The following is a 16,118-nucleotide window of genomic DNA, read 5'->3' as shown; positions in this document are numbered from 1 at the left end:
TGAGAGGGCAAGTCAAAACCTGAAGCTGCCCTGACATCTGCTACTTACCCACTTTGCAGCAGCTCAGCCGAAACCCAACAAAGCTTATAGATACAGGATCAAGAGTCTCAGAATGTTTTTAGAAGAACCTATGATCTTGTGATCTTGACCAGTGAGCATAGCCATGTACCTTCTCCTCAGGAATGTGGAGAAGTGAAAACAAAGATGCTATCAAGCCGAGGTCGCCAGTGCTAAGGCTTCCATCAGCCCTGATAAGCATCAGCAGGAAAACAATGACCTACCATAGCACTGAGTGTCCTAATGAGAAAATGGCATTCACCTATGAGAGCTTCCCTTTTACAATTACTAATAATGAACCCTCGTGAGGACAGAAAGAAACCATAGGGAGCATCCAGGGCAATGGAAGTTCCAAAGTCCTTTCTGGGGGTGCAAGTCAAAACCTGTCCTGATGTCGGCAACTTAATTTCTAGCAGCTCTGCCGAAACACAAAAAGGTATATAGACACAGGGTCTGAAAGAAGCAGACACGGAGATGAAAGGCCACACAAGAACCTGCCCTAGAGAACCTCGCACTGCCAGGGCAATTCTCAAAGGAAAGATTCCGTCTCCCCGGATGTGTAGCCCCCAGGGCAGGGGGACACCCACACCATTCCCTCATTCTGCTCCACTGCACTCCAGCGAGGTCCTCACTGACAAGGCCCGGGGTAGGAGGGAATGCTTCTCAGTGCTTTGGCAGAAAACATTGCCCTTTCTCTCTTACAAATGGCTTTTCTCACACGGGCGGGGGAGGGGAGAAGGGGGGGCGCGGGGGCGGGTTCTGCTTCAAGAATGAAGGGGGACTTCCCTGGTGGTGCAGTGGCTAAGAGTTCACGCTTCCACTGCAGTGGGTGTGGGTTCAACCCCTGGTTGGGGAACAAAGATCCCGCATGTCACACTGTGTGGCCAAAAAATAATAATCATTGTTAAAAACTGTTTTAAAAAATGAAGGATTCTCAGAGGTTTGGAGTGACTGTTTAAAACACTATACAGAAGTAGCAGAATCTAGTTTTTTCTACAGGAGTATATGCTCCACAGACCCTAGAGGGGTAGGCATGAATCAAAACAAAATTTTAAACAAGTAGGCATAAATTCATACAGAGAGGTAGATTTGTAGGCCCTTATTGTCTAGAACAAACAGCAAAGCATGTGGCATGACAAAATACTTCTGTATTCCTCTATTTTGTAAAAGGGAATAATTTAGAGCTTGAAGTACCACTTCAGGACTGAGGGACTAAAAGCTCTTTGAGAAAGACCCCACTGTACCCCCTTGTAAAGAAGGGTGAGGTAAGGCAAAAGCACCAGCAAGGATAAACAGAGGTGTGGCAATTCTTTCCCTCTGAGTAACTAACAAAAGACTCAAAGGCAGCTGGTAAGGAGGGGAGAATGTCTATGAGAGAGGCAGACACTAGGTCCAATTTCAAAAGCTCAGCATTTCTCTGCTAAAACCCAGAATGGAGGCGGGAAATTGGGGTGGGGAGGGATGGCAAGCATCCTGCCAGTCCTTGGGGAAGCCTCCCGGCCCTCCTGGCAGAACCAGCCAGGTTTTGTGTCGGCGTTCCTAGAGAGGTTCACAAAGAAAGGGTGAATCTCTTCCTCTCACACAGGAGCACAGATCCGAGCTGAGATTATCCCCTGGTGTCCAAAGTGACCCAGCCCAGGCAGGCAGGGGCCCTACCTGCTGGGTGGGTGTGTATTTAACGGTGTGAGAGTAGTCATAGTTATCGATGATATCCAGATCCCTCACGGCATCGCCAGGGCCAGGGCTGCTGAATTGCACGTTGAGTGGGGCCTTTCCGGCCCCCTTGGTGTAGACAGTGAAGTGGGTGGGTTTCCCGTTTTCCACACCTGGGAGGAGACAGTGAAAGGAGGAGACAGGCTCAGCCAGAGGAGTTTCACTTTTAGAACCAGTCTGACAGGTTCATCAACAGCAGCTTCCAGGAGGCAGGAGGTGGAGACAGGGGCTGGCGCTCAGCCACACCAGAAGCTCAGCTGAGTGCAGCCTCTGCTGAACTGAAGCCCAGACAGAGCGCCTGCTCTAGGGGAGGCAGGTCACTTCCGGCCCTGGGCCCACTGAGCCCACTGCTTCCAGAGTGAGCTCGCGCACACACCCTCTTACCTGCTTTGCTGAGCCCTGGGCCTTCTGCCTTCACTTTGCTGGCGTCGTGGGAAGGGTCGACCTTGACTCTGAAAGGGCTGGTGGGGATTTCCTGTAGCAGAGATACAGTCTCAGGAGGAAAGTCCCTGAAGCCATTGCCTGAGCTTAAACTTCTGCCCAAAGCAAAGAGGGAGACCTCAGCACTTCTAGCCTAGCAGGTGGTGAGTAACTTCTGAGTAACGATCGGTCAAGGCGTTACATGCTAGCATCAGGTAAGGGCCATCAGTGGTCACTCATGAATCCCTGGATCCCTGACCTCACAGTTAAAGGGCCTGAGTGTCCAAAAACCACCCTGACAACTCTCAGCCTTTAACATCAAATGCTGAGTACTTTTAGGATGCAAAACACTACCAAGAATAAAACCTCAAACAACAATACATGGGATCGGAGGAAGGAAATGTCTTTCAAGGACAGCAGAGAGCTAGGGTTTGAGGAATGCAAGGAACTGATTAGCGAGGCACTGACTGTAATGCTTCCAAAAGAATCCTGCAGGGACTTCCCTTGTGGTCCAGTGGTTAAGACTCTATGCTTCCACTGCAGGTGGCAATGCCTTTGCTCCCTGGTTGGGCAACTATGATGCGAAATGCCAAGTTTCTTGGCAAAATATTTTTTAAAAAATAATAAATCTGATGTTAGGAAAAAAAAATCTTGCACTATAAAGGCAGGATAGGTCAAATGGATGAAGTCAACTCAAGACCAATATTTGAGGCATGGAGCTTTCTCCTGAGGTCCCTATGTTTATGTAAGATGCATCTGAATCAACAAGATTCCATGGTTCCTAAAATGGGTACTGCTCCTCCTGGTCTCCATTATCACATGTAAATATGAACCCTATTTGAAACTTCTAAACTCTTCTTCCTATAAGGCTGAGGCCAAGGTCATTGTTTCGAAGACAATGAAGTAGAATACAATCTAGAAATTCATTACATTTCATTCAAAAACCTGATGATAGTTTATTAAAATCTAACTTCTTTCAAGAGCCTGGCTTTCAACCACTGACTGACTATGCACCCCTACTTTCATTAGAAAGTGGCAACATTTTAGTTTTGGGTGTTGTTATTCCTTCTTGGTTTTAAGCAACCAGAGAGAAAAACTATTAGGCAGAGTTCTCAAGATATTTTCTCTGTTGCTAAAAAAAAAAAAAAAAAAAAGGAAATACACACACAGGTGGCCAGAAAGAACCCATGCCCACACACCTGAGAGGCAAAGAGAACTTTGATAGTGTATCGCCCAGCAGCAGGAGGCACATATTTGACAGTAAACGTATCATTGGCGTTGTGAATAATGTCAAAATCCACGTCTTCTTCCTCGTCACTTAACACCCGGGCATCACATTTAATGCCAACGCTGACATCACCTGGAACAGACCAGCCTATTAGCACTGATTTACAAGAAACAGCACGTCCCATGCAATCACTTCCAGCTCAAGCTCACACCGCAGAAAAGCAGCTGGGAACTTTCCAGTAAGTAACCTGAGAAAGGGATGGTATTCAAATCAGGGTTTTGGAGAAGGAATGGAGGATTAGCAAAGATCTCACCACCGAACTGACTCAGACACTCGTTAGACAAACAATCATCTATTCAGATGGACTGTTTCTCAGTTCAAAGTTCATTGCCCTTGAACCGTTACAAAGAGAACTTCCTTCCCAAGAAGCAATAAGGAGCGCACTGGGTGAAGCCCCCTTTCACCTTCGCCAGCCTCAGTACAGTCCACGGTGAAGTGAGTAGGCTCATGTGCCTTCAGTCCACTTCTCTCCACTCCTGGCCCAAACACTTTGACCTTCTGGGGATGGCTACCCTGTCCGATGCTGACCTAGAGAGGACAGGGAGAAAAGTTGTAATTAAGTTCTTCTCCATGTGGACCCAGTAAAGACACCATCAGTTGTTAGAATGTTATACGTGGGGGCAATCTACAGCACCTGGCCTTTTTGGCCACACCATCTTCCAAGGCACACCAAGCATGGTGTTTCCATGTATCTGCCTTGACCATCAAGCATGGAGCCCAGACCTGCCTCAGGATCGGGCTTTTTCATACCACGACCAGGATTCCACTTCATAACCTACCCTGTAAGGGCTGTGCGGGATGTTGACACCTCCCCAGACCACGGCAATGGTGTGCTTGATGGCCTTAACTGGGGTGTATGAGCAGGCGTAGGTGCCGTCCATCCGACTCTTCATCTGGATGTCAATAGGCTGGCCATCCCCATCCTGCAGAAGAGCAGGGGCCAAGTACAGAGCTGGCTCTCACACTGTCTCCATCAAACAGGGTCATGGGTCTTCCCAAATCACCACTCACTCATCCAACCAAATTTCATGGAGCGCCTATGATGGGCCATGTTCTCAATACAATGAACACAAGTGATAAAATACTACGTGCATTTATTTATCTTTAATTACTAACAACAAATGGTTTCCCAGAAGAAAGCCAGGTCACTCAGCGCTTCTTAACTGTAATTCCTGCATTTAAATCCTGGGGCCAAAATTCAATTAAATGAGAGAAACATATTTGCTACACTCTTGTTTACAAATCCTCTCATCACAGCCACACTAAAGGACACTTACAGGGGAGATCTGAAACAGACAAGCCTGATTTCCACAGAACACAAATCATAAAGATGAGAAAAGCACCCTGCTTTACATATTAGAATCCCCTTTAGTCCTCACATAAACCCTTTGAGATAAATAATCTTTTTTGCAACGTGTGAATGAGGAAACTGAAGATCCAAGGGACCGGTCACTTGCTGTTATATGTATCCCGTTACCTGACAATTCCCTGCACAGGTGGCAGGTAGAAACTTACCTGAGCAAATATCTTTAAGGGAGCTTTTCCGGCATCCTTAGGATCCACGGTGAACTCAGCCAGGTTGTTGACAATGCATCCGGATTTCTCCAAACCTGGCCCATATGCTTGCACCTGGGGCAAAGGGCCAATAGTGACTCCCTTTCTTTGTAATGCACTAACTACACTATCAGAAGACAGGCGACCAGGGAAGGGGGAGAGGAAACTATGTCTGGCTTCATGGTACAGTGTCCTCTACGTATGAACTTTCAAGTTGTGAACTTCAAAGATATGAATACGTGTGCCAGTCCCTGTATGCCAGCTGTTGTAAGGTACTACTGCACCTTTCAAGGTACTGTACTGTATGATTAAAACTGTTTATTTTTTGTGTTTTTTATGTACATATTATTTGTGTGAAAAGTATTATCAATCTATTACAGTACATACATACATGAATGCTCAGTTGTGTCTAACTCTCTGCAACCCCATGAACTGTGACCCACCAGGCTCCTCTGTCCATGGGATTCTCCAGGCAAGAATAATGGAGTGGGTTGCCATGCCCTCCTCCTGGGGATCTTCCTGACACAGGAATCGAACCTGCTTCTCTTGCATCTCTTGCATTGGAAGGCAGATTCTTTGCCACTGCGCCACCTGGGTAGCCCTACTATAGTACAGTACCATATAGCTGATTGTGTTAGTGAGGTACCCAGGATAACATCCTTCGACTTATGAAAGTGCTCTCAGAACAGAACACATTTGTATGTAAGAGACTTACTGTACCTACATAACAGGATGGTTATGGTAGTTAAAATGCTAAAGTAACCTGGAACTTGGAGTAGGAAGTGGCAACCCACTCCAGTATTCTTGCCTAGAGAATCACATTGACAGAGGAGCCTGGTGGGCTACAGTTCATGGGGTCGCAAAGAGTCAGGCACGACTGAGCGACTGAACGCACACACACACACACACACACACCCTGGAACTTAAAAACATGCATGAGAAAAACTCTGTAAAACCTGGCCCCACATCAGCCCGTGCTCCCTGTATTAATGTATGCAGTAACCCGTGCACAGACCTCCAGCTGTGCTTAGTTTCAACGCTCCTACTTGGAGGGGGTTCAGAGCCTTTCCCACTGACAACATCCCAAAGGCCTGCAGCCCCCAGAGAGCAAAGAACCAGCAGCTGGACAAAGAGGACCAGCTACCAGGCTGGACTGATGTCAGCCTACGGTCAGCTGTCCATGTGGGCCAAAAACAGCACACGTTGGGAGGGGGAGGCGGCTGCCGAAAGCCCAGCTGGCTCAGACTTCATGCTTATCAGCCTGCTAAACGATTCAGAAAAGCTCCTGAAGACACTGCAAACATTGCTCCAACTTAAGAGAAAGGGAGTTGGAGGTAAAAATTAACAAGTCTTTATCTAAGGAGCACTTTGAGATAATACCTATAGAAAGTGGTAAAACTGAAATGGGATGCTTGGGGTACAAGAAACATAGCAGCTTATGGAGCCCCCATTGTGGGCCCGGCACTATGCTAATAAGAGCTGGTTTTGTTCATGTTACCTCCTTGAACCTTGCCAGAAAGTGTAGGAAGCAGCCACTGGAATAGTTCCCACTTTATAGAGGAAGACACAGAAGTCAGAGAGGTGAGTTACTTGCCACATGTTAGAAATGTACTAAGAGGTACTTGTTTTTCAGTCACTAAATCACATCCAACTCTTTGCGACGCCATGGACTGTAGCCCATCAGGTTCCTCTGTCCATGAGATTTCCCAGACAAGAATACTGGAGTGGATTACTATTTCCTTCTCCAAGGGATCTTCCTAACTCAGGAATCGAACCCACATTTCCTGCATGGCAGGTAGATTCTTTACCACTGAACCACCTGGGAAGACAGCTAGGAGGTACTACCAGGCTTCTAATTCAGGTCTTTTTTGAAACTTCCTAAGCTTTAAAAGGCTCTTCTCTATGATTTCTTCACATGCTACACAAGGAACTCTGTGGGCATAGGAAAGAATGCCAGGAGCCAGAGGAGAGAGGACAGAAACACGACACACTGACTCACCAGGTCCGGGTTGTAGTCTCCCGAGGCCGGGTGGATGTAGGCCATGAAGGGACTGTCCTTGATGTCCTCATCGTCACACATGATGTGAACAGCATATTCACCCGGCTCCTTGGGCCAGTACTTGACATCACACGACCCATCATTCTGGTCGTCATACTCAATCTTCGCCTGGGAGGGGCCTTCAATGGCAAACCCTGGGGACGGAGTGGGAAGACCCTCTGGTTACAAGGTATCTAGTCTGCGTTATTACCAACCCATTCCTTCTGCCTCCCTGAAAACCAAGTGCTAGCCAGAAGACTGAAATCTGTTAGGGTCCCTTTCCCACAAAACCGAGCTTACTAAGTCTTCAAAATAGATGGAAGGTTGGATTTTACATATTTTTTTTAAACATCATTGAACGGAAAGGTCAACCAGCAAATCTTTCTGTTGGCAATATGGTAACATGAGCCAAAAACCTTAAAACAATACCCACCCATTGCCCCCACCAAATCCACTTCTGGGTTTTTATCTGAAGGAAATAACCAAGGATGTGTGTAAACAGTTAGATACAAGGATACATATTCAGCATTGTTTTTTATAGCAAAACTCTTCAGCTATTTTGCTGAAGGGCCTAACAGTAGTTATATCCACACCTTGGATTTCCATAGATGCCATGGGAAATTGAGACAGGTCCTATATTTGCCTGAGGCAGAAAGATATAAAGATACCTTTGCAGCAGATCAACATTTGTATGCCTATGTACAGGAATAAAGTCTAGAAGGATATACTCAAAGGTCTAATACTGCTTCTAGTCTATAAGGATATATTAAGATGTTTATCATTTCTCTAAACAGAAAAATTAAAGCTGATTTCCTAATTTTTCCTCTTTGCTTATTTCTATTTGTTAACATAGGCATCATTCAACTGCTGAACCAGATCTGACCCAATGCGTGTTTTGGTAAATAAGGAACACGACCACACCCCTTCACTTATGCATTAGCTATGGTCGCTATCAGGCTACAGTGACAGTCACAAAGTTGTGACAGAGAGAATATGACCTTCAATATGGAAATATTTGCTATCTGTTCCTTAACAGGGAGAGGTGCCGACCCTTGTTCTAAAATGATCAAATCTACACCGGATGCTTACTTAAAATACACTCAACTATGCTCCAAAGAGTATTCACTTTCCAAATTTCTAATTTTGGCAAACTTCATTCATTCATCTAAACTAAGGATCAGTCAATAATATCTGCCGTGTGTCAACTATTTTCCAGGTACTGTTTTAGGCACAACATCCACAGGCAGCCTTTGCCCTCTTGATCCAGTAGATGAATGAATGCTGGTGCCAGAGGCAGAGGACAAGCAGAACATGGGAACTGCTATTTATCAGGAGTATCCAGAGATGGTCTTAGGTGGTCAGGCGGCCAGGAGGCTCAGGGTAGTGAGGCTCAGAGGAGGCCTCAACACACAGCCTAACACGTGACCCAGCCACCCTGCAATCTCAGCCACCAGAAGCCGCTTCCACTTACCCAGAGACCCCACTTCAGAACCAATGGACTCCACCACGAAGTCCGCTGACCGCCCAACAATCCCGCCATGGAGGCCAGGTCCCCATGCACGGACTTTCTGCATGCCTGCTTCAGGGCCAACTTGAACTTCAAAAGGGCTAGAAGGAAAGGAACAGAGGAAGCATTAAAGAGAAGCAAAAAAAAGGCTACATACAACCACAAGCTCTTTATACACGCTCTTTCCACTGGCCTTATCCTTTTATCTGCAGCCCCAAGCTCCAGCCAAGCCCTTCCTCCATACAGGTTCCCCCACAACCATTGTTATGTCAACAACACCATGTAATAGGCCTGTTTCAAACCACACTGCCTGGCACTATCCTGGTCATTTGCCTTGTATGTACACCAGACTATGAGCCCTGGAAGGCCAAGCGAGTGCCTACATTCCATCTGCTGCCAGTGCTAAAACAAGAAAACCGGGTTGAATGTGCTTTGTCTCAAACATGAATAAATGTGCTTTAACTCTGGCACAGGAGACTTAAAAAACATTGCTTAGATTCTCAGAAGCTTAAAATATACACAGACATCTCTTGAAGTAAATGGAATTTATTCAGAGCCTAAAGCTGCCCCCAGGAAAGCTGGAAAGCATGTGAATACAGGGAAGGCAAGTGAGGCCCACAAGGCAAAGCTATAGACTGTGCCCCTTGCATCCTGACCACACTCACAGCGAGGATTCTCATGTCAACCACAGCAGATTCTGCCATTTTACCCATGGCATTCATGAACAGAGAGGCACATATCGAAAGAAAGAGAATCTGTTTAAATTAGGGGTATAGACACACAGCCCATTTGCTCTGTATCACTGTTCCTCCTGGCTTGTCTGCCTCCCCACAGCTTTAAACCGCCAGCTTTTGATTTGAAACGAGGCAGCTGAAACCACAGCGACTTTCTGCTGCATTTGAGAACAGGCCAAATGACTGTGTACTGTTCTGAAAAAAGAAAAAAGAAAAGCTTTTGATAGAGCAGCTCCCCTTCCCTCCTGCGGCCTGGGAAATGAGCACTACAAGCCTGTCCTGGGCTGAGCATGCCTCGGGAAAAGACACAATTCCTGCTAGAGACTCACCTCTTTTGAATGTGGTGTCCCCCCCACGTGATGGAGATGCTGTATTTCCCCTGGGTGCTGGGGTAATACTCAAATGCATAGACTCCATCCTGAAAGCCTTTCTGTTTCACCAGCTCCTCCAGACCCTCTGTGGGAAGGAAGCACACCGTCTTTCCAATAGGCATCCAGACTCAGAACGAGAATCCACAAGACAGGAACAGAAAGACAGCAACAGCCACAAAATAAAACCACGTGGATGATCTCAGAGTATGGGATTCCCCCACCCCAAATTGGGAGGATACTCCAAAGCTGAAAACAGATACATGTCTACTTCAAAGTAAGGGGAAATGGAAGATTTCCCAGCTCACTGGCTTTAGAAAGCTTTCTCATGTATGAGGGGCCTATGAGGTCCTAAACCCCTGGGGCTGGTAATATTTTTCAATGATCAAAAAGCCATCCTTTTTAGCTGCCCATAAAAATTGCACAGGGAACTCTACTCAATATTCTGTAATAATCTAAATGGGAAAAGAACTTCAAAAAGAATAGATACATATGTATGTGTAACTGAATCAGTTTGCTGTACACCTGAAACTAATATAACAACATTGTTAATCAACAATGTCTCCTGCATCGGCAAATTCTTTACCAATGAGCCACTGGGGAAGCCTAAATATCAATATAAAAAAGGCAAAGAACATTTTTTTAAAATTGTAGAAGGAGTAAATGCTTATGAGTATTTGGCATTAGGATCCTGGCATATCCTTTTCAACTAAAACTGGACAATGAAAGCAAGAAAGCTCTTGTATGCTATCTCCAAGAGAACAGGTTTCAGAGGCTACCTCACAAACTCCAGTCTGAGCCATCAGGCAGGAACTTGTTTTATGTTGAGCCCTGAGGTTTGGCTGGGAAAGCCATTTAGTCAAGTAAGAATCCAAGGTCAGGGAAAAAAAAAAAAACCCGCCTCCTCAGTTCCTGTAGCAACAAGCCAAAAGGGAGGCCAGCCCTTGAGCAGCCTGACTCCAGGTCTGGGCAGTCTAGAACCTTGGCTGCCTTCAGGGCATAGCTGCCCCAAAACTCAGTGCTCTGAGATGAAATATTAACTTTCTGGAGCTCAGAACACTCCTGCCACAGCCTGTTAGGAACATAGGGGAGTGAGAACAGTCCCGGAAGAGAAAGCGAGGATTTTACAAAGCCGGGGAGTAAAACTGCTGAGGCTACTGTACTCACAACTGGAAAATGTCGAGCTGTTTCTCTGACCCAGGGTGGGGAACTCATGAAGAGAGTAGATACCTGCTCTCCTGTCTCTTTTCTCAAGAAAGAGCAAGAGTGAGTTGCAAGGTGCAATGCACTCTTCCACAAGTGGCATTTATCTACAGAGAAGACTTAATCGTAGGGAATTTATTCTCCTTCTATAAGCACTCATCAAAGTAATTAGGTATCTGCCATAATTTCATTGTCTATAAAATGTAACCTGTAGAGGGGGAAATTACTGGCTTTGGAGATCAGGCTTGAATTCCAGCTCAGATGCTTAAAAGCTTTGTGACTGTGGACAAGACCCTTCCTCTCTGAGCCTAGGTTTCCTCAAAAAAAAAAAAAAAAAGGGGGGGGGGGGGCCATTTCATGTTGCTGTTCCAGCTCCAATATTTATTTCTTTTTCCAGAAGCCCTAACATGTGAGGCTGTCAATCCAACACTGTTCCCACATCCAGGGCAGACATGACTAAACAGTCAGTTTCCTTCTACATGGAGCAGAGAGAGCCTCCAATCTCTGACACAGCTCTCTGGGATAAATTGATCAGAACTGGCTATGTGATGAGACCCATAGGTCATGGCTGTCAAGTTAAGCTGAAATCACATTGAGACAGGAAAGCAAAGGAGCACTTACTAGGACCCTTAATGGTGACGCCAAGCTCTCCACTTCCAGCAGCTTTGGTGTCAACCCTGAAGTCTGCAGTTTCTCGGATGCGAATGCCTTTAGGCTGCAGGCCTCGGCCACTGGCCCGGCAGGCGTTTGGATTACAGGCTGCAAGCACAGTTTCGACATCAATTCAACCTTTTATTCTTTAGTCTGAGTTGAGTAAGCCAAGGTAACTTTGAGCCACCCGCCAAGAAAATGTTTGCTTTGCAGAGTGTGCAGCAGCTGCCTAAGACCAGGGGTCTCCTTCAGGGAGCACACCAGGCTAGCAAATAAAGACACAATATAACTTTGTCCAGGGACTGGGGAAAAGTTACTTTGGCAAAAAAAGCAGGAGCGCACAGCATGAATTCGCTGGACTCCTGGTATTTGCTGAATCCTGGCATTTATCCTCTCGGTGGTAAAAGAGAGTTAAGACCTGGGTTGGACATTGCTCAAACTTCACTGCCATACTCAAGGGTCCAGTAATTGGGAAGACTGGACTTTTTCAGGTCTACTTGGAAAATGTAGCACTTGAAAACATCTGACCTGGTTCCAAACTTTGGCTCAGTTGCTTCTAAAAGTCTAAATGTTCTTCTCTTCCGCAGGAAGAGCCAGAGGATGGTGCAAAAGAAGACCAGATCAACCCCACCTCGACCAAGGCAGACAAACATTTCAGTGCTGTTACAAGGTCCTTGGAATGCAGGTGGCTACTCTATAATTAGGAGTAAACCCCACTCTCAATTTGCTTTCTGGGTCCAGTTTAAAAACCTAAAGTTGTATGTCTAGGGCAAAGGTAGCTTCTAACATTCCTACGTAAGAGGTTCACAAAACGATTCCATGGGGTTTGTTGGTTGATAAAAGACATCGATGTGCCCTGGGACTTTTTTGGTAACATGAGCAACCTTCTCATTAAATATAGAAATGGGAGATTAACGAGTAAAATGTCAGGTTGTTCCTTTCCAAATCTGACACTGCATATTTGACAGGCTCCCTCTATACACTAGGGTGTCACAGACTCCAGAAGACAAGACTGTTTATCGTAAAATCATTTAAGTGGAGGAAGGGTCAGTACATCCACAGAAAAACTCTATTAAGTATTAACTAGTACAAGTGCTAGAAGGACATGCCAGAAATGAAAAAAGTAATCCACAAGTGAGAGGAAGTCACAAAACATCATTAAAACTAGGAAAGCTGTTCAATATTCTTTCTTGCATTGTGTCAAATGAAGTTCTGTTTCTGAATACGTTTATTTTTTTCCCCCTTTGTCAAGGGGAGAGAAGTTGGTCATACCAGAAATAAGTCACAACAGGATGACAGGACTTCCCTTGGAAGGTTTAAATGTATCTTTAAAAAAATAAAAGTCATGGAAATCCTGAGTATGGGCAAGAGTCTCAACATCAGCAGTTCATATAAACACTAAATGGAACTAAAAAGCTTGAAGGAAACCACCGGATTTTCCAGCATCTTCAGATGGCCTAGAGATGTGTAGATGTAATCAGAGAGTAAATCTGGGCTCTGGCCAGACAGGTGGTGCTAACACCTGCACTGCAATTTCCCACGGTCATGAAGAGCACAGGCCCGGTGGACACCGGAGGCAGCACAAAGACTGGCCCACCCAACCAGCCCTTACCCAGTGAGATGCCTCTGGCCCAGTGCTTTCGACTAGGAAGCCAACAGCTTCAGGCTCCAGGCTGGCCAAGAGGCCGGATTCAGAAGAGGAAGCCAGGTCTGCAGACGCAGATGCACAGAACAGAACAGGGAAAGGCAAGTACTGGTTAGAAAAGGCAGCAGAGTTGGGGGGAAAAAAAGAGAGTAACTAAGTCAGAAGGAAAGAGTCTAACATTAGAGAGAAATGCATGCTTCTGGCTGCAGTAGGAGCTGACAGAGACCACAGTTCTATTCCTACTGACGTCTAGTCCAGCAGCCCCCAACCCTTTCGGGCACCAGGGACTAGTTCTGTGGAAGACAATTTTTCCATGGCCTGGGGTGGAGGCGAGTGGTTTGGAGATGATTCAAGCACAGTAGGGTTCATGCTCTTATGAGAAATCTAATGCTGCCGCTGCCCTGACAGGCGGAAAAACAGGCAGTGATGCAAGCGATGGAGAGCAGCTGTAAACACAGATGCAACTCTGCTCCCTGGCCTGCCGCTCACCTCCTGCTGTGCAGCCCGGTTCCAGGGGTTGGGGACCACTGGTCTAGTCCATACTCATACCTTATGACACCTAAGCCTCAGTGTCTCAGGTGCCCACTGGGAACAGCAATAGCCCCCGGGACACCATGGCTGGTGTCATGACTAGCTGCCATCGTGCTCTCTGCCTGACAGCCAGTAAAGGAGGCCACAGGGGACGTGCCACGTCACTGAACCTCAGCCACAGACACCCTCTCCTCACACAGCTTCCATCCTGCATCTCTCAGTGAGCACCATGAATCCTGGCAGAAGTGTTTTGGGGACGGATTAAACAGGTTAATATAAGTAAAGCACTTAGGTCACTGCACAGCATATAGGAAGCTATTAGTGTTAGTATCTTGAGGACAAAGTAGATACTAGTATTAATGTCTTGAGGATACTTCCTGCCAAAGGGGCCTTGGCAGCAAAATGACAAGTCTGAGTTCAGTGCTGGGCCCTGTCATGCACAGCCAGCCTGAATGCCAGAACCAGAGGCGGTCAGCTATTCCAGCACTCACCTTCGCCGACCTGAACAACGAAGGGACTCTTGGGGATGGTGTCCCCAGCAAAGGAAACCTTGACCAGGTGGGGGCCAGGCTGCATTGGTTTGTACACACATCGATACACTTGGTTTCCTCTGTCTTCCACGAGCAACTCCACGGTGTTCTTCCCCTGGGGATCTTCCACCTCCACACCAATGTCGCCCACGCCAGCACCTAGGAGAGAGAGAACAGGCCATGAGTCCAAGTCGCCCTCTAGGAAGTTCCCTGCTGATGAGAGCGAAAGCAGGTATAAAATGCAAACCACAGGAGACAGAGAGGCATTCAGAAGGTACATACCCAGACCTGTTTCCTAGCAGAAATAAGGAAGGTGGAGAAAGGAAAGTTGCTTATGGGGAGGAGGGTCATAACCAACTTTCATTTTCCCACAATCCCTATTTCCTAAAATTTCTATATTTAAAAGAAAGCTGAAAATTCAAGAACTGTGTTTTATTTTTTCCTTTTCTTACCCCTCCTTCCCACTGGACCTTGCATAGCATTTGGTCCAAGAGATGATTGTTAAACCTTAGTCTCTTTGGAGTATTTATTTAGTCAAGTCAGAAACTGATTATTAATAATCAAAGTTAAGATTGAGTATGAGATTTTAGAGAAGAAAAGCTGGTTTTGAAAAATCTCGAAATATAACCAACACATTTGAAAAAGCTAATTTTGTAGTTTTGTTGTTGAATCAAAAGACAAGAAGTCCAGCATCTCAGATTTCTAAGGATTATCTCCGGCTCTGGAAGAGGAAAGGTGCTACCTGCTGTGTAGATGTCAAAATAGGTGGGCTTATTGGCGATGTTGCCAGCAGCTTCCAAGCCTGGGCCTTTTGCAGTGACTTTACTGGCGTCTCCCTGGGCCTTGTCGACATTCACCTCGAATGGGCTCTTGGAGATGTGCTGTCCTGCAAAGAGGACTGTGACCTACAAATGACAAGCAGGGGAGACATCATCACTTCTTCTTGCTCAGTGAGACCACCCTCTCCTCCACCTTCCTGATCATACACACAAAGATCCTGGAACAAGGAGCTCTGGGGAAGTGGCCTCAGTGGGACTCCCATCTGACTCTACCAACCACACAGCTGGGTCTGGGACATCAGGCCTTTAGCCAACTAAAACACATCAGACATGCCTAGATTAGCCTCTATAGTGGCAATATGCACAAGCACTTCAATCTCTAGACACCAGACTCTTTAAGGCAGCTGCAAAAGGGACCACTGTCCGTATAGAATATCATGTAGAGTTCCAGGATTTCAAATCTAAGAGTCAAAGTATTTTTCAAAGGACCAAGACTATTTTCAGATACATGGACTTGAGACATAAGACAGATTTCTGTCTAAACTTTGAGTCGAAGTTCTCCTCTTTTAAATTCTGAGGGTTATTGGATTGGGTGGGCCACTGGCCTCCACTCTAGTCAACTGGCCTTCTCTGCATTCAGGCTTTGATGCTGATGGAGCCTCTGGAGCACTCTGAAGAGGGATATTTAAGGAAGCACTAAAGACAAAGAGCCCATAGCTCAGCATTTACACTCCAGGCTTGCAGTTACAGTTATTAGTTATCTCAGTGGAGTCAGAAAAATCTTACGATACTGCAAAGAATTTAATGGAATTCAACCAATCTGCATGGAGTAGCGATTATCTCAAGTCTGATTCACAGGGATCCGAGATTTTTGACAATGAACGTTGATACTACTATAAACAGAAATAGAAATCAGAAGAGGATTTAAGGGACTTTCCAGATGGTCCAAAGGTGAAGAGTCCACCTGCCAGTGCAGATTCAACCCCTGGTCGGGGAAGATCCCACATACTGTGGAGCAACTGAGCCCATGCACCACAAGAAGTCAGCACAACGCAACTGGAGGAAGCCCCCACGTGCCATAACAAGAGAAAGCCTGCAAG

The 16,118-nt window shown here is 46.1% G+C and overlaps 1 protein-coding gene across 8 annotated transcripts in view; it reads right to left on the bottom strand.

The window, feature by feature from the left end:
- The window catches only part of FLNB (filamin B), a 138,194-nt gene that overhangs the window by 51,360 nt on the left and 70,716 nt on the right, over nt 1-16,118 (bottom strand). For all 8 annotated transcript variants that reach the window (XM_040246478.1, XM_040246475.1, XM_040246476.1 and 5 more), the window contains exons 7-18: nt 14,982-15,144; nt 14,201-14,398; nt 11,504-11,641; nt 9,641-9,767; nt 8,542-8,678; nt 7,032-7,225; nt 4,994-5,107; nt 4,258-4,401; nt 3,883-4,006; nt 3,390-3,550; nt 2,155-2,245; nt 1,714-1,883 (exon numbers count right to left, since the gene is read on the bottom strand). In XM_040246478.1, the coding sequence (XP_040102412.1) occupies nt 1,714-1,883; nt 2,155-2,245; nt 3,390-3,550; nt 3,883-4,006; nt 4,258-4,401; nt 4,994-5,107; nt 7,032-7,225; nt 8,542-8,678; nt 9,641-9,767; nt 11,504-11,641; nt 14,201-14,398; nt 14,982-15,144 (1,761 nt within the window). The remainder of the gene's footprint in view (nt 1-1,713; nt 1,884-2,154; nt 2,246-3,389; nt 3,551-3,882; nt 4,007-4,257; nt 4,402-4,993; nt 5,108-7,031; nt 7,226-8,541; nt 8,679-9,640; nt 9,768-11,503; nt 11,642-14,200; nt 14,399-14,981; nt 15,145-16,118) is intronic.

The sequence above is a fragment of the Oryx dammah genome, unplaced genomic scaffold (assembly GCF_014754425.2).
Source record: "Oryx dammah isolate SB20612 unplaced genomic scaffold, SCBI_Odam_1.1 HiC_scaffold_9, whole genome shotgun sequence".
In the NCBI taxonomy this organism is placed as follows: domain Eukaryota; kingdom Metazoa; phylum Chordata; class Mammalia; order Artiodactyla; family Bovidae; genus Oryx; species Oryx dammah.
The sequence above is the reverse complement of the archived record's forward strand: the minus strand, read 5'-3'. Positions and strand labels throughout refer to the sequence as shown.